Here is a 22,373-nt window from a genome sequence, read left to right as displayed (position 1 = left end):
TGATAAAAATGACAGACCTCTACATGCTTTGTAAGTAGGAAAACCTGCAAAATCGGCAGTGTATCAAATACTTGTTCTCCCCACTGTATATGGATATATATTTACCAAAAAAAGATATGGGGGATTGGAAATGATGCAGACAATTACATTGATGGAAGCAACAAATCTTTCCCACAATATTAAGCTGATCCACCCCTAAATAGAAACAAATAGAAAAAAAATGCAGAGCAAGTAAAACTGACATCTACATTAAGGGGAAAAGCGCAATTGGCCGCCCCAGGCTCATTTGTTGTTGTTCTTGTTTGGTTTATTAAACAGTGGAGAGGAGCTCCAGCATCAAGGGGAGAAAAGTAGACATCGTAGTAGACAGTCCGCTGCTCTATCGCACGTGCAATGATGTTCAATGATGTTCAATGATGTTCAATGATGTTCAATGATGTTCAACAAGAAGAAGAAAAAGTGTTCATTGTAGTAACGCCGTGTAAAATCGCAAACGGACTTGGCAGTTTCACCACTAAGGATTCCAACTTAAAAGTAACAATACAACGAGTTGAAAATAGTGACTGGAGGTGCCTAATGGCACCCTATTCCCTATTTAGTGCACTACTTTTGACCAGGGCCCATACGGAGCCAGTTGGGACAAAATGATATGCTTGCTACTGTTTGTTATGCAAGCAGAAGAATGCACAGTGATGCCGAAACGTTGGTGGTTTACCCAATAAATTACTGGGAGCTTGTATATAGAGTGTGCGACTCCATTTAATTTTACGCTAATAATAGTCAACAGGAATCATTCAACTGAATACACAGAACACACACACGCAGAATCATTTGCCAATTAGCTAGATGTCACGCAACTCAAGTTCAACTCACCAGATCGCATGCAGAGATAGAGGGAGGAGGATGGCGGGCAGAGAGACACGTAGCTAGTCCATATGGTTACTGGCATACACTACAGTATAGTAAAGGAATAGGACAGGGCTATTGGGGTCTATTGGCACTGGTTGGTGTGTGAAGGTATGCTAGACACTCCCACACACACACACACACAGCGATAATTAGGGCCAGTCCCCCCCCCTCCTCCTCCCTCTCATCATTAACCCCTTGTCCAGACAAGTCGCCCTCTCCACTCATGCATCACTAAGTGTGTGTGTTTTGTTTGTATGCACTATATCCGTGTGTGTGTGTGTGTGCCCTTTCATACTCAGACCCAGCCACCCCTAACAAGACAAGCAACTGGGACCGGTTAAAAATGGGGTCACCCTTTCTTATCTCCCCAGTGAAGGAATGGGGGGAGTACAGGAGGAACAATACCCCTCTTTCAGTCCAACGAGGTCGTCTGATAACATACAGCCTGTCTATCCCTCTTCTGTCTCATTCTTTTCTTCTGTCCATCTCGGTCTGCCCATGTCCCCAATGGCACCATATTCCACTACTTTAGTGCACTACTTTTGACCAGGGGGCTATGGGGAACCGTATGGGTCCTGGTCAAATGTAGTGCACTATATAGGGAATAGGGTGACATTCGGGTTGCAGCTTCTGTCTCATTCCTCTGTACTCGTGATTGAACATTGACAATCGATGATTAGCCTATTCTAAGGAGGGCCTTAGGGTTGGTGGAAAGGCTATGGGTGGTTTTGTCCAGTTATGACTGTCAATATGGAGTTTGTTGTAGCTAGTGACCAGATTAATGATTCCTTTCCCCTCGGTCTTTGTTGATGACATGAAAATGATCAGCAGTAAAAATTGAGGTAATATCTCCGCAATATTACTTACACTTATCCACTCCTTCAAGGACTCAGACGGAGGGTTGACAAGGGAATGAGGAAAGGACACAAGGACAGAATGGGTGCAGGGAGCAAGGGGTCAAGGGGTCAAGGGGGTAAGAAAGGGAGCCATTTAACAGATTGGAATCAACCCCAGGTCCAACTAAGTGAGTGACAATCAATCCGTGGTCTCATGTCAGATCAGTGATCATTTCAAGGAAGGAAGGATGCATTTCAAACGTATTCGAACAGGGCCTTGAACACAAAACTCACAATCTCTATGCTTAAGTCCCAAATGGCACCCTATTCCCTATGTACATGGTCCATAGGGCTCTGGTCAAAAGTAGTGCACTACATAGGGAATAGGGTGCCATTTGGGACTCAAGTCTAGCGCTGTCCCTATACAAAGACCACTACAGTGGTTGACCATCCAGGCTTGTTTTAACAACAGTTCAATAGCCAGTATTGAATAGAGAGAATAGCAATAGATTATCTGTCTGTATAATGGGACTAATACAATTAACATCTAGCTCCTGAAGAGCTCAGGCCTGCACTAACAACACCTATTTCTGGTTGACAAACGACTATAAGGCTTCTAAACTAACACACACACACACACACAGTATCAGTCAAAGGTTTGGACACACCTACTCATTCAAGGGTTTTTCTTTAAATTTTAATATTTTCTACATTGTAGAATAATAGTGAAGACATCAAAACGATGAAATAACACATATGGAATCATGTACTGTAGTAACCCAYAAAGTGTTAAACAAATTCTTCAAAGTAGCCGCTCTTTGCCTTGATGACAGCTTTGCACAATCTTGGCATTCTCTCAACCAGCTTCACCTGGAATGCTTTTCCAGCAGTTTATATTTTATATTTGTGATTCTTCAAAGTAGCCACCCTTGATGACTTTGCATTCTCTCAACCAGCTATATGAGGTAGTCACTTGGAATGCTTTTCAATGAACAGGTGTGCCTTGTTAAAAATTAATTTGTGGAATTTGTTTCCTTCTTAATGTGTTTGAGCCAATCAGTTATGTTGTGACAAGGTAGGGGTGGTATATAGAAGATAGCCCTATTTGATAAAAGACCAAGTCCATATTATGGCAAGAATAGCTCAAATAAGCAAAGAGAAACGACAGTCCATCATTACTTAAAGGCATCAGTTCATCCGGAAAAAGTTCAAGTGCAGTCAAAAACAACATGATGAAACTGGCTCTCATGAGGACCACCACAGGGAAGGAAGACCCAGAGTTACCTCTGCTGCAGAGGATAAGTTCATTAGAGTTAACTGCACCTCAGAAATTGCAGCCCAAATAAATGTTTCACAGAGTTCAATTAACAGACACATCTCAACATCAACTGTTCAGAGGAGACTGCGTGAATCAGGCCTTCATGGTCGAATTGTTACAAAGAAACCACTACTAAAGGACACCAATAATAAGAAGAGACTTGCTTGGGCCAAGAAACATGAGCAATGGAAATTAGACCGGTGGAAATCTGTACTTTAGTCTGATGAGTCCAAATTTGAGATGTTTGGTTCCAACCGCCGTGTCTTTGTGAGACGCAGAGTAGGTGAATGGATGATCTCCGCATGTGTGATTCCCACGTGAAGCATGGAGGAGGAAGCGTGATGGTATGGGGGTGCTTTGCTGGTGACACTGTCTGTGATTTATTTAGAACTCAATGCACACTTAACCAGCATCGATATGCCATCCCTTCTGGTTTGCGCTTAGTGGGACTATCATTTGTTTTTCAACAAGACAATGACCCAACACACCTCCAGGCTGTGTAAGCAAGAAGGAGAGTGATGGAGAGCTGTATCAGATCACCTGACCTCAACCCAATTGAGATGGTTTGGGATGAGTTGGACCGCAGAGTGAAGGATAAGCAGCCAAAAAGTGATCAGCATATGTGGGAACTCCTTCAAAACTGTTTGAAAAGCATTCCAGGTGTAGCTGGTTGAGAGAATGCCAAGATTGTGCAAAGCTGTCATCAAGGCAAAGGGCAGCTACTTTGAAGAATTTGTTTAACACTTTTTGGGTTACTACAGTACATGATTCCATATGTGTTATTTAGTCGTTTTGATATCTTCACTATTATTCTACAATGTACAAAATAGTAAAAATAAAGAAAAAGCCTTGAAGAGTAGGTGTGTCCAAACCATTGACTGATACTGTACACACAGATACACACAGACACACCGTGACAACGCTCTAATTTAAGACCAAGAAGACAGACCATTAATCATGAGAACAGACCATTTAACCAGTCAAATAGTTACATGGTTCTAAAAGTTGAAAGAGTGAACTTGACTTAAATTGTCAAGCAACAACGGTACTAATAAAATAGTCCCGAAAGTGCAAGCTCTGCATTTCCAGGCAAGATATAGTGAACTTGGCCTCCTGAGTTGCGCAGTGGTATATGGCACTGCATCGCAGGGCTTGAGGAGTCACTACAGATCCGGGTTCAATCCCAGGCTGTGTCACAACCGGCCATGACCGGGAGTCCCATAGGGTGGCCCGCAATTGGCCCAGCATCGTCCGGGGTTGGGGAGGGTTTGGCCGTGGGGCTTTACTTGGCTCATCGCGCTCTAGCGACTCTTTGTGGCAGAACAGGCGCCTGCAGACTGACTTCGGTCATCAGTTGAACTGTGTTTTCTTCCAACACATTGGTGCGGCTGGCTTCCGGGTAAAGCAGGCAGGTGTTAAGAAGCGCGGTTTGGCGGGTCATGATTCAGAGGACGCATGACTCGACCTTCGCCTCTCCCGAGCCCGTTGGGGAGTTGCAGCGATGAGACAAGTTTGCAAATGGGTATGACGAAATTGTGGAGAAAAAGGGGGTCAAATCCATAAAATTAGCTAATGCTAATTGATCATTGGATATGTTTAGTCCTGGCAGTCTGTTCGTCTTCCTTCCAGACCACCACATCCTTCCTAATCAAACACATCCAATCCTTTCTCCAAGGCCTTACAAACCCCAACTCCTGATCTCCATCCAAACCCTCTCTCCCATGTGCCTTTTTGTGCGTTCCGGTGTTCAACTGTGTGTGTAGTAAATACCCTTAAACCTGGATTCCTCATCTCCATCATTGCATTCTGACCGATGCGGTACAGTCAGGAACACACAGATGTTCCTGCAGCAGCATACCGCCAGCAGCATACCACCCTGCATACCACTGCTGGCTTGCTTCTGAAGCTAAGCAGGGTTGGTCCTGGTCAGTCCCTGGATGGGAGACCAGATGCTGCTGGAAGTGGTGTTGGAGGGCCAGTAGGAGGCACTCTTTCCTCTGGTCTAAACAAAGATCCCAATGCCCCAGGGCAGTGATTGGGGACACTGCTCTGTGTAGGGTGCTGTCTTTCGGATGGGATGTTAAACGGGTGTCCTGACTCTCTGAGGTCAATTAAGATCCATGGCACTTGTCGTAAGGTAGGGGTGTTAACCCCGGTGTCCTGGCTAAATTCCAATCTGGCCTCAACCATCACGGCTCCTAATAATCCTAGTTTACAATTGGCTCATTCATCCCCTTCCTCTCCCTGTATATTCCCAGGTCGTTGCTGCAAATGAGAAGTGTTCTCAGTCAACTTACTGGTAAAATAATGGATAATAAAATAAAAAAATGTGGAGAGAAATGAAACGCGAGAGTTGAAAGAGAGAAACATGAATGAGAGCGAGGGGAGAGGGAAGGAAAAAGGAGGGGAATGCAACTGACGATGCATTGGCAGTAAGTAAGCGTTCTTTCATTCATTCAGTTATTCATTCATCTGTCTTCAGTTAAGGAAGAAGGGAAGGCTTAACCTACAGAGATAAATCTGCATCCAAATGGCACCCTATTCACTATATAGCGCCTATTGGTCTGTGTCAAAAGTAGTGCACTGTATATGGGAATATGGTGCCATTTGGGACGCAGCCATAATCTAAGCTGCCAATCTAAACCAGGGTAACTGATCACACAGAAGGGCAGTCATGGGTTAAGTATGAGAGAGAGAGAGAGAGAGAGAGAGAGGGAGAGCGAACACATAACAGCATATTTGGTATAAACAGAGCAGCATCTTTGGTATAAACAGAGAGGGGAACAGAATGGATTACTGTAAAGATGGCAGCAAGGTCCCTCACATGACCTCCTCTCTCAACACACACACATAAAAACACGGCAGCGGCGTCTTTCATCAATAAACAGAGATTGTCACCCTTGTCCCTCAATCCCACCTACATCTCCACCACGCACACACTCCACGATACCCACTACCACACACACCCAGGGTTAGTTATTAATTCTTGCAGCAGGCTCTGGCAGGTTTAAGCTGAGCTTCCTGATGGAGCTCCTGAACACAAGTCGCGCCTGCTCCACGAGCCAAACATTCAGCTCTGTTGCCATGGAGACCGGAAGTGGGCCGATGTGCCGTCGACGACGAAGCCGCACTACGCTTCGACTCCGCGTCCAAGTTGGTGTTGACTGGAGAGAGGGATGGAGAGAAGAGAGTGGTAGAGAGGGGAGGAGGGAAGGAGGGAAGTAGATGGATAAAGAGGGTGGAGAAGGAGTGGGAGAGGGAGGGTGGAGAGATGCAGGGGGAGATGGAGGGAGGAGAGGGGATACAGTGGGCAGTGAGAGAGAGAGGAGAGAGAGAGGAGAGAGGTAGAGCAAGAGAACAGCGAGAGAGAGGGGAGGGAGTGGATACAGACAGAGATGGAGAGAGCGAGAGAAGAGAAGGCAGAGGGAAGGAGAGATAACAGAGATTGAGATGCAAATACAGAGGGTGATGCAGAGAGAGGGAGGAGGAGGGACATAGAGAGAGGGGGGGGACATAGAGAGGGGGGGGGGGGCGATAGATCATACGTAAATACAAATTGATGACATTTGCATAACTAATACCCAGAGACTTGTGTTACATAATAGCTGGGTGTGAAGGGAGGGATTGTTATTAGAGAAAGGCAAGGAAGGTGTGTGTGTGTGTTGCAACAAGATATCACAGTCTGACTTCATCTCGGTACGTCCAGGGACAAAGGTATTTGTAAACTGACTTGATCGCCTCACTTTCTGTGACAAATGTGTTAAATGTAGGCACACAGAAATGACTCTAGGGTTAAATTTAGGCATGTATTTAGACTGGTGTTCAGTTAAAGGGATACTTCGAGATTTTGGCAATGAAACCCTTTAACTCATGGATGCCATTTATGACTCTGGGGAGGGAGATAAAGGGCTTAATTGGCAAAATCCTGAAGTATCTCTTTAAGGGTTAAGGTTTGGATAGGGTTAAAAATTTAAGGCATTGATTCCAACTGGGCTTGATATCATTGTGGTTTGATGGCGGAGTGGACTAAGCTGCAAGTGCCAGCTCTGTAGACTGTGGGTTCAATCCCAGGGAGGGGCACTCCTTTTTTAGGTTTGTTTTTGCCCCTAGTAACCGGTTTTGACAGTGTCTCCCAACATCATGGGGACCTGTACAAACGTCAAATTTCGCCTTGGAACTACAGTTATCCCTCTGGTGTATGTGTGTGTGTGTTGTCAGGAAGAGTAGGGGAGGGAGAGAGCAGGCTCCCACACAGCTGAATAATAAAACTGTTAGATAATCATCATAACAAAAATAATCACTGAAATCAGCATAATCAGCATAAACAGAACAACAATTCATAAATCCAGAACAAATCATAACAACCAATCCGAGAGAGGGAGAGGAATCAGAAGCGGTGCGATCTGCAAAGAAACAGAGAGAGACGCAAAGAGAGGGAGAAGAGAGACGAGGGAAAGACGGGATAAGAGGGGGAGAGAAAGAGAGAGGGAGAGAGAGAGAGACAGAAAGAGATATTGAGAAAGAGAGAAAATGAGAAGACAGAGAGAGAAGAGAGGGAGAGAGAGAGTGGTACAGAGAGAGAGAGAGAAAGACAAAGAGGGGACGTAACGGTAGCTCCGGTACAGGGAAAACCTCTTATCTCCCGTAAGGTTATCAGAGTCTACTTAATTACCAGCTCAGCAGCAGTTCCTCTACACTGGAATTAATGTGCTCTTCCTCCTCTCCTCTCCCTCATCTTCTCTCCTCCTTTCCTCTCCTTTTCTCTTATGTAACCACAGTGTTTTAGAGGAGGATCGGAGAGATGGAGAGATAACAGAAAATAAGAAGAAAAAGACAGCTGTCTATGCATCGCTGGTCACTGAAGGGTGTGTGTGTGTGTGTGTGTGTGTGTNTGTGTGTGTGTGTGTGTGTGTGTGTGTGTGTGTGTGTGTAAGAGAGAGAGAGAGAAAGTTAGAGCTCAACCTCCGTTGACCTCTAATACAGAGGTCAGGGTCCTTACAGACCACCACATTTCTTATGGGCAGATATGAGTGGCCAGCAGCCATCTTAACTATTGGCAAAGGGGACTCGCCAGCGCCTGTGCCTGTGCCCTGAGCAGTAGAATTAAGTAGTAAAAGTAACCTTTAAACACTGATCTAAGATCAGTTTAAGAGTTATATCCCTAATGGTTGAAGATCAAATCCACATTAAAGATCGAATCCATGTTTTTATTTTGTTGATGAAATGGATGTGAGGAGTGTCTGGCACTGATTGGACAAAACATTAAGAACACCCGCTCTTTCCATAACATAGACTGACCTACAACATTCCCTATACACTGTGCACGTGCGCACGCACGCAGCTCCACGGGACTGCCGCACAGTAGAAATATCAGCCTGCGCAGAGAAGGACGAGATTGAACTTCACTCAACTTTCTAGAGTTTTCCCCATTAGTTACCACTATCAACGTTTCCCTTTACTGTGGGAATTGGGATCGAATTAAGACGTGTGCAATTAGCCACTTTCAATGCAACGTACTGAAACAAAATAAACTATGCAAGACTTAGTATGCAAAACTAAGTATGCAAGAGATTTTGTTGTAGGCAGAAAACATCGGAGTATGATTCTATTGCATTGACAGGCATCTGACTCAGGCCCGTACTATACACAGACAGGTGTGCCATAACCAATCAGAGCTGCAGCAGTCCTATATGCAAATAGACCATTGCCATATATGGATATGTGCTATTCACTTTGAACTGGACTGTGTTTACAGCATGAGCAGTCCTCAGTAGATGCGCTTGTTTTGAGATCAAAGTGAGAGCTACATGTAGCGACGTGTGCACATTTGTACATTCATTCATATCCTTTGCTGGTTAATGTATTATTAGCCCAGTTATAGATCATTTGTAGTCAGCAGTGGGGGAGGGATTGCTTTCTACAAGAGGACAAAACGTGTGCATTTCTAGACATCTTTGAAAAGCGAGTCAGTTACAGAGCTTTTTTTGTCTTAAAAGGGCAGTGTTGTATTTTGAGACAGGCTTGAATAAGCTAAGTAGCCAATAGGCAGGGCGTAAATATATTTCCATGTTAAAATGTTATGGGATGCATTTTCTCCATTGTTTTTGATGGTAGGCCACTCTGGTAGTCCTACATTATGATCAGATAGCCACAGTAGCCTACTTGACCACTGCTAAGTAACTTAAAGTGGGTACAGCCTCAGTGTTCACAGTAAGCACGTGCTGGAAGTTGCACAGAATTTTCACAACGTTTGAGTTCAACAGACCTGAAATTAGCTCAGTGCCGGAAAAGAAAATTGAGGGAACATTGCTGACCAGGTGAAAGCTACAGTATGATCCCTTATCGGTGTGACTTGTTAAATCTACTTCAATCAGTGTGGATGAAGTGGAGGAGACAGGTTAAAGAAGAATGTTTAAGCCTTGAGACAATTGTGACATGGATTGTGCATGTGTGCCATTTAGAGGGTGACTGGGCAGGATAAAATATTTAAGTGCCGTTGAATGGGTATGGTAGTAGGTGCCAGGCACACTGGCTTGAGGGTATCAAGCATTTCAACACCGCTGAGTRTTTCACGCTCAACAGTTTCCCATGTGTATCAACAATGGTCCGCCACCCAAAGGACATCCAGCCAACTTGACACAACTGTGGGAAGCATTGGAGTCAACATGGGCCAGCATCCCTGTGGAACGCTTTCGACACCTTTTAAAGTCCATGTCCCAACGAATTGAGGCTGTGTTCTGAGGGCTAGGTACACGAAGTTGACTGTGCCTTTAAACAGCTTGGAAAATTCCAGAAAATTATGTCATGGCTTTAGAAGCTTCTGCTAGGCTAATTGACATCCGGTGTCTCCTTACCTCAACAACCATTCCCAAGTAAGTCTCTCTCTTCTCTCTCTCTCTCTCTCTCTCTCTCGCTCTCTCTCTCTCTCTCTCTCTCTCTCTCTCTCTCTCTCTCTCTCTCCTCTCTCTCTCTCTCTCTCTCTCTCTCTCTCTCTCTCTCTCTCTCTCCTCTCTCTCTTTCCTCTCTCTCTCTCTCTCTCTCTCTCTCTCTCTCTCTCTCTCTCTCTCTCTCTCTCTCTCTCTCTCTCTCTCTCTCCTCTCTCTCTCTCTCTCTACGACAAGTGTGCTGGAGTCAGAGCAGATCCCACCAGCTGCAACCTGTTCCATAATCAATAACCTCTCCAAGTACTCAGTCCTACCACTTCCACTCTGCAGATCGTAACTCCGTTCAGTCAGTCATGCTTCTAGCTATTTGTTATTATTTAAGATTATGTATCCTGCTGTGCCTGTTTCCCTGCCTGACACTGTTTATCCTCTCACTGCAGTTTTGCCGCTCTGACTCTGGTTCCTGTTCCACATCTAGCTACCCTGTTCTGGATTCGCCCATCCCCTCCCTTGGATTCCCTCCGGACCTGTTTACCTGTCCCAACCAGCTCACTCCAACCTCAGCTCCCACATCTGGTTTCCTACAACGCATCCGAGCTTCCCCGGATCTGCACTCCATCTCTCCTTGTGTTGCAATAAATATCTTGGTTCATTCATCCCTGTTTCCTGGTCTGAGTCTGCTCTTAGGTTCCCCTGTGCTGCTCCGTAACACAATTGGAGGTGTACCTGTGGATGTATTTCAAGGCCTATATCGACATACAGTGGGGCAAAAAAGTATTTAGTCAGCCACCAATTGTGCAAGTCTCCCACTTAAAAAAGATGAAGAGGCCTGTAATTTTCATCATATTGAACATTTCAACTATGACAGACAAGAATGAGAAAAATAAAATCCAGAAAATCACATTGTAGATTTAAATGAATTTATTTGCAAATTATGGTGGAAAATAAGTATTTGGTCAATAACAAAAGTTTCTCAATACTTTGTTATATACCCTTTGTTGGCAATGACAGAGGTCAAATGTTCTGTAAGTCTTCACAAGTTTTCACACACGTTGCTGGTATTTTGGCCCATTCCTCCATGCAGATCTCCTTTAGAGCAGTGATGTTTTGGGGCTGTTGCTGGGCAACACGGATTCAACTCCTCCAAAGATTTTCTATGGGGTTGAGATCTGGAGACTGGCTAGCCACTCCAGGACCTTGAAATGCTTCTTACGAAGCCACCCCTCGTTGCCCGGACGGTGTGTTTGGATATTGTCATGCTGAAAGACCCAGCCACGTTTCACTTCAATGCCCTTGCTGATGGAAGGGTTTTTGCTCAAAATCTCACGATACATGGCCCCATTCATTCTTTCTTTACACGGATCAGTCGTCCTTCCTGCAGAAAACAGCCCCAAAGCATGATGTGTCCCCCCATGCTTCACAGTGGTATGGTGTTTTTGGATGCAACTCAGGCATTCTTTGTCCTCCAAACACGACGAGTTTTTACCTAAAAGTTATATTTGGTTTCATCTGACACAATGACACTCCCAATCTTCTTCTGGATCATCCAAATGCTCTCTAGCAAACTTCGGACGGGCCTGGACATATACTGGCTTAAACAGGGGGACACGTCTGGCACTGCAGGATTTGAGTCCCTGGCAGCGTAGTGTGTTACTGATGGTAGGCTTGTTACTTTGGTCCCAGCTCCTGCAGGTCATTCACTAGGTCCCCCCGTTGGTTCGTGATTTTCTCACCGTTCTTGTGATATTTTGACCCACGGGGTGAGTCTTGCGTGGACCCCAGACGAGGGAGATTATCAGTGGTCTTGTATGTCCATTTCTAATAAATTGCTCCCACAGTTGATTTCTTCAAACCAAGCTGCTTACCTATTGCAGATTCAGTCTTCCCAGCCTGGTGAGGTCTACATTGTTTCTGGTGTCCTTTGACAGCTCTTTGGTCTTGGCCATAGTGGAGTTTGGAGTGACTGTTTGAGGTTGTGGAACAGGTGTCTTTATAACTGATAACAATTCAAACAGGTGCCATATACATAGGTAACGAGTGGAGACAGAGGAGCTCTTAAAGAAGAAGTTACAGGTCTGTGAGAGCCAGAAATCTTGCTTGTTTGTAGGTGACAAAATACTTATTCCACCATAATTTGCAAATAAATTCATTAAAAACTACAAGTGGATTTTCTGGATTTTTTTTCTCATTTTGTCTGTCATAGTGAAGTTACCTAATGAACATTAACGGCCTCTCTCATCTTTTTAAGTGGGAGATCTTGCACAATTGGGGCTGACTAAATACTTTTTTGCCCCACTGTACCTGAAAGTCTGCTCAGCATAAGAAGAAGCCACTGTCCAAAACCACCATAAAAAAGCCAGACTATGGTTTGCAACTGCACATGGGGAGAAAGATCGACTTTTTGGAGAAATGTCCTCTGGTCAGATGAAACAAAAATAACTTGTTGCCATAATGACCATCGTTATGTTTGGAGGAAAAATGAAAGGCTGCAACCGAAGAACACCATCCCAATCGTGAAGCACGGGGTGGCAGCATCATGTTGTGGGGTTCTTTGCTGCAGGAGGGACTGGTGCACTTCACAAAATAGATGGCATCATTATGAGGAAAAGTATGTGGATATATTGAAGCAACATCTCAAGACATCAGTCAGGAAGTAAAGCTTGGTTGCAAATGGGTCTTCCAATGGACAAGGACCCCAAGCATACTTCCAAAGTTGTGGTAAAATGCTTATGGACAACAAAGTCAAGGTTTGGAGTGCCATACAAAGCCCTGACTCAATCCTATAGAACATTGTGGGAGAACTAAAAAAGTGTGCGCAGCAAGGAGGCCTACAAACCTGACTCAGTTACACAGCTCTGTCAGAGAATGGGCCAAAATTCACCCAACTATGTGGGGAAGCTTGGAAGGCTACCAAAACATTTGACCCAATTTAACATTTAAAGAATGCTACATACTAATTGAGTTATGTACTTCTGACCCACTGAGAATGTGATGAAAGAAATAAAAATGAAATAATCCATTGCCTACTAATGAATCTGACATTTCACATTCTTAAAATAAAGTGGTGATGCTAACTGACCTAAGACATGGAATTTTTACTAGGATTAAATGTCAGGAATTGTGAAAAACTGAGTTTAAATGTATTTGGCAAAGGTGTATGTAAACTTTCCCCCCCCGAGGGGGGAAAAAACTGTGTACCTTGTTTGCAGTAACTTCTTTGTTGTTGCAATATCCCAAACAGACATGGCAGTTTCACCAATTAAGTATTCCAGCTTTAAGGTTAGGCTTTGGGGAGMGTAAGCTGATCCTAGAATCTGTGCATACGGGTGACTTCTACCCTGATATTCCCTCCCAACCCAGCTTCTCACTATTGTGTCATTAAATACTAAAGGGGAGAGACGACAAAAATAACGTGGCAGAAAGAGCTTACACCATAGTGACACTTTCACAAGACCCACTCAGACACACACAGAGACAGAGAGAGACAGAGAGAGACAGAGAGACAGAGAGAGAGAGAGAGAGAGACGGAGAGACAAAGAGAGAGAGACGGAGAGACAGAGAGACAAAGAGAGAGAGAGAGAGACAGAGAGAGACAGACCACGCGAGAGAGAGAGACAGAGACCACAAGAGAGAGAGAGCGAGAGAGAGAGAGAGATAGAGAGCGCGAGAGAGAGAGAGGGAGAGAGAGAGCGCGAGAGAGCGAGAGAGAGCGAAAGAGAGCGCGAGAGCGAGAGAGAGTGAGAGAGAGCGCGCGAGAGAGAGAGCGCGCGAGAGACATAGGGAAAGATGCAGTCACATATGCAGAGAGAACACACAGACAAGTACACGTACACACACAAAATAATATAAGCACAAACACATTTTAGTGAGGTGTTGCTGTTTCTATTTAGTTTGGTTCTCTATGACTAATGTATACCCCTCGGAGTGTGTTATTCTGGGATTAGTCTTACAGTCTTATATGAAACTGTTAAAGTTGTGCATACATCTATTACCAATCACAACAGTCTCAGCTTACACTGGAAGCCAATAGGACCTTGAGGAGACTTTAGTTCTGACACAGAAATACTATAAAACAAGGTTTGAATCACACAGTGACTCTTAAAAAATGTGTGCTTTAAAAAAACTGGCAAGCCAGTTAAGAACAAATTCTTATTTACAATGACAGCCTACCAGAAGGCAAAAGGCCCCCTGCGAGGACGGGGGCTGGGATAAAAAATGTAAAAAATATAGGACAAAACACACGTCACGACAAGAGAGACACCACAACACTACATAAAGAGAGACCTAAGACAACAACATAGCATGGCAGCAACACATGAAAACACAGCATGGTAGCAACACAACATGACAACAACATGGTAGCAACACAACATGGCAGCAGCACAACATGGTACAAACATTATTGGTCACAGACAACAGCACCAAGGGCAAGAAGGTAGAGACAAKAATACATCACACGAAGCAGTCATAACTGTCAGTAAGAGTGTCCATGATTGAGTCTTTTAATTAATGAAGAGATGGAGATAAAACAGTCAAGTTTGAGTGTTTTTTGCAGCTCGTTCCAGTCGCTAGCTGCAGCGAACTGAAAAGAGGAGCGACCCAGGGATGTGTGTGCTTTGGGGACCTTTAACAGAATGTGACTGACAGAACAGGTGTTGTATGTGAAGGATGAGGGCTGCAGTAGATATCTCAGATAGGGGGGAGTGAGGCCTAAGAGGGTTTTATAAATAAGCATCAAACAGTGGGTCTTGCGACGGGTATACAGAGGTGACCAGTTTACAGAGGAATATAGAGTGCAGTGATGTGTCCTATAAGGAGCATCGGTGGCAATTCTGATGGCCGAATGGTAAAGAACATCTAGCCTCTCGGCAGCACCCTTACCTGCCGATCTATAAATTATGTCTCCGTAATCTAGCATGGGTAGGATGGTCATCTGAATCAGTGTTAGTTTGGCAGCGGTGGTGAAAGAGGAGCGATTACGATAGAGGAAACCAAGTCTAGATTTAACCTTAGCCTGCAGCTTTGATATGTGCTGAGAGAAGAACAGTGTACTGTCTAGCCATACTCCCAAGTACTCTCAAGCTCTAAACCCTCAGAGGGAGTAATCACACCGGTGGGGAGAGGGGCATTCTTCTTACCAAACCACATAACCTTGTTCTGAACACTTCCAAAACAAAGGTTAAGGGCAGAGAAAGCTTGTTGGACACTAAGAAAGCTTTGTTGTAGAGCGTTTAACACAAAATCCAGGGAGGGGCCAGCTGAGCATAAGTGTATCATCTGCATATAAATGGATGAGAGAGCTTCCTACTGCTTGAGCTATATTGTTGATGTAATTTGAGAAGAGAGTGGGGCTAGGATCGAGCCATGGGGTACTCCCTTGGTGACAGGCAGTGGCTGAGACAGCAGATGTTCTGAGTTTATACACTGCACTCTTTGAGAGAGGTAGTTATCAAACCAGGCCAATACCCACAAGGTATGACTCCAAACACCCAGAAAAGGCTACTCTCCTTGATTTTATCCTTACAAATAATCCTGATAGGTATCAGTCTGGTGTTTTCTGTAATGAAATTAGTGATCACTGTTTTACAGCCTGTGTTTGTAATGGCTGCTCAMTGAAACGACCTGTCCTGACTTGTCATAGACGCTTGCTAAAAAACTTTAATGAGCAAACCTTCCTTCATGATCTGGCATCTGTAAATTGGTACAGAATCACATAAAGTGATTACGCACCCATGAAGAAAATGACAATTAAATACAGGTTCAGCCCCTGGTTCGACCGTGATCTGGCAGAGWTACTCCACCTCAAGAATTCCATTTGGCAAATCGCTCGGCACACGCATACTCATTAAAATTAGAAATAAGTGCACTCAGGCTATCCGGAAGGCCAAAGTATTTAAAGGGGGCYATCAAGCTGATCCTAATTGTTAAAGGCCAATTTAGATTTTGCCCTGTTTATCAAAAGTATTGAAAAACTTGTCAATAATCAGCTGACTGGTTTTCTTGATGTCTATAGTATTCTCTCACGTATGCAATCTGGTTTCTGCTCAGGCTATGGATGTGTCACTGCAACCTTAACCTCTCTGGGATATGTGGGACGGTAGCGTCCCACCTGGCCAACATCCAGTGAAAATGCAGAGCGCCAAATTCAAATAAATTACTACAAAAATTTWACTTTCATGAAATCACACATTCAATATACCAAATTAAAGCTACACTTGTTGTGAATCCAGCCAACGTGTCAGATTTCAAAAAGGCTTTACGGCGAAAGCAAACAATGCTATTATCTGAGGATAGCACTCCAGCAAACAAAGAATCATATTTCAACCCTCCAGGCGCGACACAAAACGCAGAAATAAAAGATATAATTCATGCCTTACCTTTGACGAGCTTCTTCTGTTGGCACTCCAATATATCCCATAAACATCACGAATGGTCCTTTTGTTCGATTAATTCCGTCGATATATATCCAAAATGTCCATTTACTTGGCACGTTTGATCCAGAAAAACACCGGTTCCAACTCGTACAAAATGACTACAAAATMTCTCATAAGTTACCTGTAAGCTTTGTCCAAACATTTCAAAGTCCTTTCCTTTAGGTATTTACTGTACATACTGTCTTCAATACCGGAGGAAAAAAAATGTGGAGTGCGCTTTTCAGGTCACGCGCCTCTATCAAAGAGTACACTTCCTTCTAGTCTCGTTCGGAACAGTGCTACTTCTTCATTTCTCAAAGGAAAAACCTCAACCAATTTCTAAAGACTGTTGACATCCAGTGGAAGCGATAGGAACTGCAAGAAAGTCGCTTKGAAATCTGGATTCCCAATGAAACCCCATTGAAAAGAGAGTGACCTCAAAAAAAAGAATCTGAATAGTTTGTCCTCTGGGTTTCGCCTGCCAAATAAGTTCTGTTATAGTCACAGACATGATTTAAACAGTTTTAGAAACTTCAGAGTGTGTTCTATCCAAATCTACCAATAATATGCATATCTTAGCTTCTGTGCCTGAGTAGCAGGCAGTTCACTTTAGACACGCTTTCATCCGGACGTCAAAATACCGCCCCCTATCCCAATAAAGTTACATTTTTCAACCACTCCACAAATTTCTTGTTAACAAACTATAGTTTTAGCAAGTGTGCATGACACAAGTAATTTTTCCAACAATTGTTTACAGATAGATTATTTCACTTACAATTCACTGTATCACAATTCCAGTGGGTCAGAAGTTTACATACACTAAGTTGACTGTGCCTTTAAACAACTTGGAAAACAACTTGGAAAAAGCTTTAGAAGCTTCTGATAGGCTAATTGACATCATTTGAGTCAATTGGAGGTGTACCTGTGGATGTATTTCAAGGCCTACCTTCAAACTTAGTGCCTCTCTTGCTTGACATCATGGGAAAATCTAAAGAAATCAGCCAAGACCTCAGAAAAAAATTGTAGACGTCCACAAGTCTGGTTCATCCTTGGGAGCAATTCCAAAAAGCCTGAAGGTACCACATTCATCTGTACAAACAATAGTACGCAAGTATTAACACCAGTATTGACACAGCCGTCACAACTCTCAGGAAGGAGGCGCGTTCTGTCTCCTAGAGATGAACATACTTGTGTGAAAAGAGCAAATCAATCCCAGAACATCAGCAAAGGACCTTGTGAAGTTGCTGGAGGAAACCGGTACAAAAGTATCTATATCCACAGTAAAACGAGACCTATATTGACATAACCTGAAAGGCCGCTCAGCAAAGAAGCCACTGCTCCAAAACCACCATAAAAAAGCCAGACTACGGTTTGCAACTGCACATGGGCAAAAATATCCTACTTTTTGGAGAAATGTCCTCTGGTCAGATGAAACAAAAATAGAACTGTTTGGCCATAATGACCATCGTTATGTTTGGAGGAAAAAGGGGGAAGCTTGCAAGCCAAAGAACACCATCCCAACCATGAAGCACGGGGTGGCAGTATCATGTTGTGGGGATGTTTTGCTGCAGGAGGGACTGGTGCACTTCACAAAATAGATGGCATCATGAGGGAGGAAAAGTATCTGGATAGATTGAAGCAACATCTCATGACAACAGTCAGGAAGTTAAAGCTTGGTTGCAAATGGGTCTTCCAAATGGACAATGACCCCAAGCATACTTCCAAAGTTGTGGCAAAATGGCTTAAGGACAACAAAGTCAAGGTATTGGAGTGGCCATCACAAAGCCCTGACCTCAATCCCATAGAACATTTTTGGGCAGAACTGAAAGAGCATGTGCGAGCAAGGAGGCCTACAAACCTGACTCAGTTACACCAGCTCTGTCAGGAGGAATGGGCCAAAATTCACCCAACTTATTGTGGGAAGCTTGTGGAAGGCTACCCAAAACATTTGACCCAAGTTAAACAATTTAAAGGCATTGCTACCAAATATTAATTTAGTGTATGTGTCACGCCCTGACCTTAGAGAGCCTTTTTATTCTCTATTTGGGTTAGGTCAGGGTGCGACTAGGGTGGGTACTCTAGTTTTTGTATTTCTATGTTGGCCTTGTATGGTTCCCAATCAGAGGCAGCTGTCTATTGTTGTCTCCGATTGGGGATCATATTTAGGCAGCCTTTTCCCCACTGTGGTTGTGGGATCTTGTCTATGTTTATGTATTGTTGCTTGTGAGCACTGCATAGCTTCACATTCGTTTTGCTCTTTTTGGTTTTGTGTGCGTTTCACTCGAATAAAGATGAAACCATTCCACGCTGCACCTTGGTCCGATTCATACAACAACGATCGTGACAGTATGTAAACTTCTGACCCACTGGGAATGTGATGAAAGAAATAAAAGCTGAAAATAAACCATTCTCTCTAATATTATTCTGACATTTCACATTCTTAAAATAAAGTGGTGATGCTAACTGACCTAAGACAGGGAATTTGTACCAGGATTAAATGTCAGGAATTGTGAAAAACTGAGTTTAAATGTATTTAGCTAAGGTGTACAGTATGTTAACTTCCGACTTCAACTGTATAATCAGCAGTAATACAATCAGGGCACGGAAGAGGACAGGGAGAGCTCTGCAGTGTTGATTAATAACATTTGAATGTGRTTTAGATGGCAACAAGATCATATTGGACAGCAATTTCATCAGGTAACATGAATATAAAGCTGGTGAGAGGTGGTTAGAATAGAATGGGAGGCCAAGAGTCCGCGTAACCAATAGAGAGCCAGAGTCCCGTGTGTGGGAACATACAATTTGGGTAAACAAGCAAGTTCATAGTCTACAAAGCACGCAGGAGCTATGAGGCAAATTGCATAAAGCACAAGCAAAAATATATCACAACTTGGGGCTAACCATTGTAAGTTCAGAGTCACTCGCCTCAACAGTGCGTGGGTGCTGGAGGCGAGCGAAAGATCGGGAGAGAGGGGGGGTGGCGGTGGTACCTATACCAGACAGGGGTAAACAGGCCAGGGCAGACGGTGAACAGATCGCCAGGTGGAATCCAAGCAACAGTGCAGCGGGAAACAGAAGTAGGTGTCACACCCACTTGGGAGAAACTTATGGGGATCCCAATACTGAGTGTGTTACTGCAGTACCGAGAAGCCATTTTGTGCCAGAAAGCTTTGAGTGCAGTGAGTAAGGCTCTCTCTCCCTCCCTCTCTCTGACTGTGTCTCAAGGGACACACACACACAGACATAACACACACTGTGAAGACTGAAGCGAAGCATGTGTTTCTCTACAGCCTGAGAGGCCAGGCATTCCTGCTAAAGAGACTCACTCTCGCTCTCTCTCTCTCTCGCTCTCTCTCTCTCTCTAGTGTGTGAGTACATGTGTGTGTGTGTGAAATGGAACTGTCAGGCGTGTAAATCTATGTTTCGCTTACAGGGACACACACATCTCAGTGTTCTGCTCATTAGCAAGGCAATGGAATGCCACTTCGATTGGGACGCCTGGACAGATGGGACATGGTAACTGTTGTTAATGTAGATGTTGTATTTCTAGATATTGCATTTCTAAGAGGTGTTGTGCAGGATGAGAAGGAGTGGGTAGTGGACCCGAGGGTAGTAGTAGTAGTGTGTGTGTGGTGTGTGTGTGTGTGTGTGTGTGTGTGTGTGTGTGTGTGTGTGTGTGTGTGTGTGTGTGTGTGTGTGTGTGTGTGTGTGTGTGTGTGTGTGTGTGTGTGTGTGTGTGTGTGTGTGTGTGTGTGTGTGTGTGTGTGTGTGTGTGTGTGTGTGTGTGTGTGTGTGTGTTTACGCATGTGTGTATTTGTTGGTTACCGTGCTAAGGTGCTACGGTCTATTAAAGGTGCTGAGGTCTATTCAATGCTGGTCTGACCTTCAAGATTGTTTTGATCACGCGGACTAGGATATGTTCCGGGTTGACTCTGAGGATTACATTGACGTATACACTGACACAGTGACTGAGTTCATCTGGAAGTGTATAGGGGATGCTGCTCCCACTGTGACTAATTCTACCCAAACCAAAAAACCTGTGGATAGATGGCAGTATTCGAGCAAAACTGAAAGCGTGAACCACCACATTTAACCACGGCAAGGTGACCGGGAATATGGTTGAATACAAACAGTGCAGTCATGCAATCAAACAGGAAAAACGACAGTACAGAGTCAAAGTGGAGTCAGTGGCTCAGACAGAAAGTGGCTCAGACACGAGACGTATGTGGCAGGGCTCCAGACAACCACGGATAACAAAGGGAAAACCAGTCACATCGCAGACACTGACATCCCGGACACGCTAAACATAACACAGTGCCACCAACCGGGGCTGCTTCCGAGGACTGTGGGCTCTCCTTCTCGGTGGCCGACTTGAGTAAGACATTTCAACTTTTTAACCCTCGCAAGGCTGCCGACCCAGACGGCATTCCTAGCCACGTCGTCAGAGCATGCGCAGACCAACTGTCTGGAGTGTTTTTACGGACATATTCAATCTCTCTCTATCCCAGTCTGCTGTCCCCACTTGCTTCAAGATGTCCACCGTTGTTCCTGTACCCAAGAAAGCAAAGGTAACTCAACTAWAAGACTGTCGCCCCGTAACACTCAATTCGGTCATCGTGACGTGCTTTGCGAGGCTAGTTAAGGATCATATCACCTCCACCTTACCTGACACCCTAGACCCACTTCAATTTGCATACCGCACCAATAGATCCACAGACGATGCAATCGCCATCACACTGCACARTGRCCTATCCCATCTGGACAAGAGGAATACCTATGTAAGAATGCTGTTCATTGACTATAGCTCAGCCTTCAACACCATAGTACCCTTCAAGCTCATCATTAAGCTCGGGGCCCTGGGTCTGAACACCACCCTGTGCAACTGGGTCCTGGACTTCCTGACGGACCGCCCGGACCGCCGGTTGGAAACAATAACTCCACTATGCACAAAGGTGCCCCACAAGGGTACGTGCTCAGCCACTCTTGTACTCCCTGTTCACCCATGACTGCGTGGCCACGCATGCGTCCAACTCAATCATCAAGTTTACAGATGACAACAGTAGGAGGCCTGATTACCAATAGGAAGGAGCTGATCGTGGACTTCAGGAGACAGCAGAGGATGCATGCCCCCATCCACATCGACAGGACCACAGTGGAGAAGGTGAAAAGCTTCAAGTTTCTCTGCGACACACATCACTGACAATCTGAAATGGTCCACCCACACAGACAGTGTGGTGAAGAAGGCACAACAGCGCCTCTTCAACCTGAGGAGGCTGAAGAAATTAGTCTTGGCCCCTAAGACCCTCACAAACTTTTACAGATGCACCATTGAGAGCATCATGTTGGGCTGTATCACCGCCTGGTACAGCAACTGCACCGCCCACAACTGCAGGGCTCTCCAGACGGTGGTGCGGTCTGCCCAATGCATCATCGGCGGCACACTGGCTGTACTCCAGGACACCTACAGCACCCGATGTCACAGGAAGGCCAACAATATCATCAAGGACATCAACCTCTCGAGCCATGGCGTGTTCAACCCGCTATCATCCAGAAGGAGAGGTCAGTACAGGTGCATCAAAGCTGGGCCCGAAAGACTGAAAAACAGCTTCTATCTCAAGGCCATCAGACTGTTAAATAGCCATCACTAGCCAGTACCTGCCTTGAACTTAGTCACTGTCACTAGCCGGCTACCAGGGGAAGAGATCACACTATCCAAGCTGACTGAGCAACTTCGTTCAAGGTCATGATGGGGAGTGTGTGTGTGTGTGTGTGTGTGTGTGTGTGTGTGTGTGTGTGTGTGTGTGTGTGTGTGTGTGTGTGTGTGTGTGTGTGTGTGTGTGTGTGTGTGTGTGTGTGTGTGTGTGTGTGTGTGTGTGTGTGTGTGTGTGTGGTGTCCTTCCAGAGGAAGTCAGTGAGGCAGATTGACAGGAAGTGATTCTAGAGGTCCGCCAGGGTCAGTCGTCCCCGCCCGTCCTTGGTCTGTCCAACTCTGCCCCGGTACACGACCCGAAAG

General features: G+C 44.7%; 1 protein-coding gene across 1 annotated transcript in view; it reads right to left on the bottom strand.

The window, feature by feature from the left end:
- Nucleotides 1-22,373, bottom strand: part of nhsl2 (NHS-like 2) — a 164,064-nt gene that overhangs the window by 22,287 nt on the left and 119,404 nt on the right. Inside the window, 3 exon segments of the mRNA XM_070435048.1 lie at nucleotides 6,072-6,105; nucleotides 6,107-6,178; nucleotides 6,181-6,227. Of these exon segments, the coding sequence (XP_070291149.1) occupies nucleotides 6,072-6,105; nucleotides 6,107-6,178; nucleotides 6,181-6,227 (153 nt within the window).

The sequence above is a fragment of the Salvelinus sp. IW2-2015 genome, linkage group LG3 (assembly GCF_002910315.2).
Source record: "Salvelinus sp. IW2-2015 linkage group LG3, ASM291031v2, whole genome shotgun sequence".
Taxonomy (NCBI): Eukaryota; Metazoa; Chordata; class Actinopteri; order Salmoniformes; family Salmonidae; genus Salvelinus; species Salvelinus sp. IW2-2015.
The sequence above is the reverse complement of the archived record's forward strand: the minus strand, read 5'-3'. Positions and strand labels throughout refer to the sequence as shown.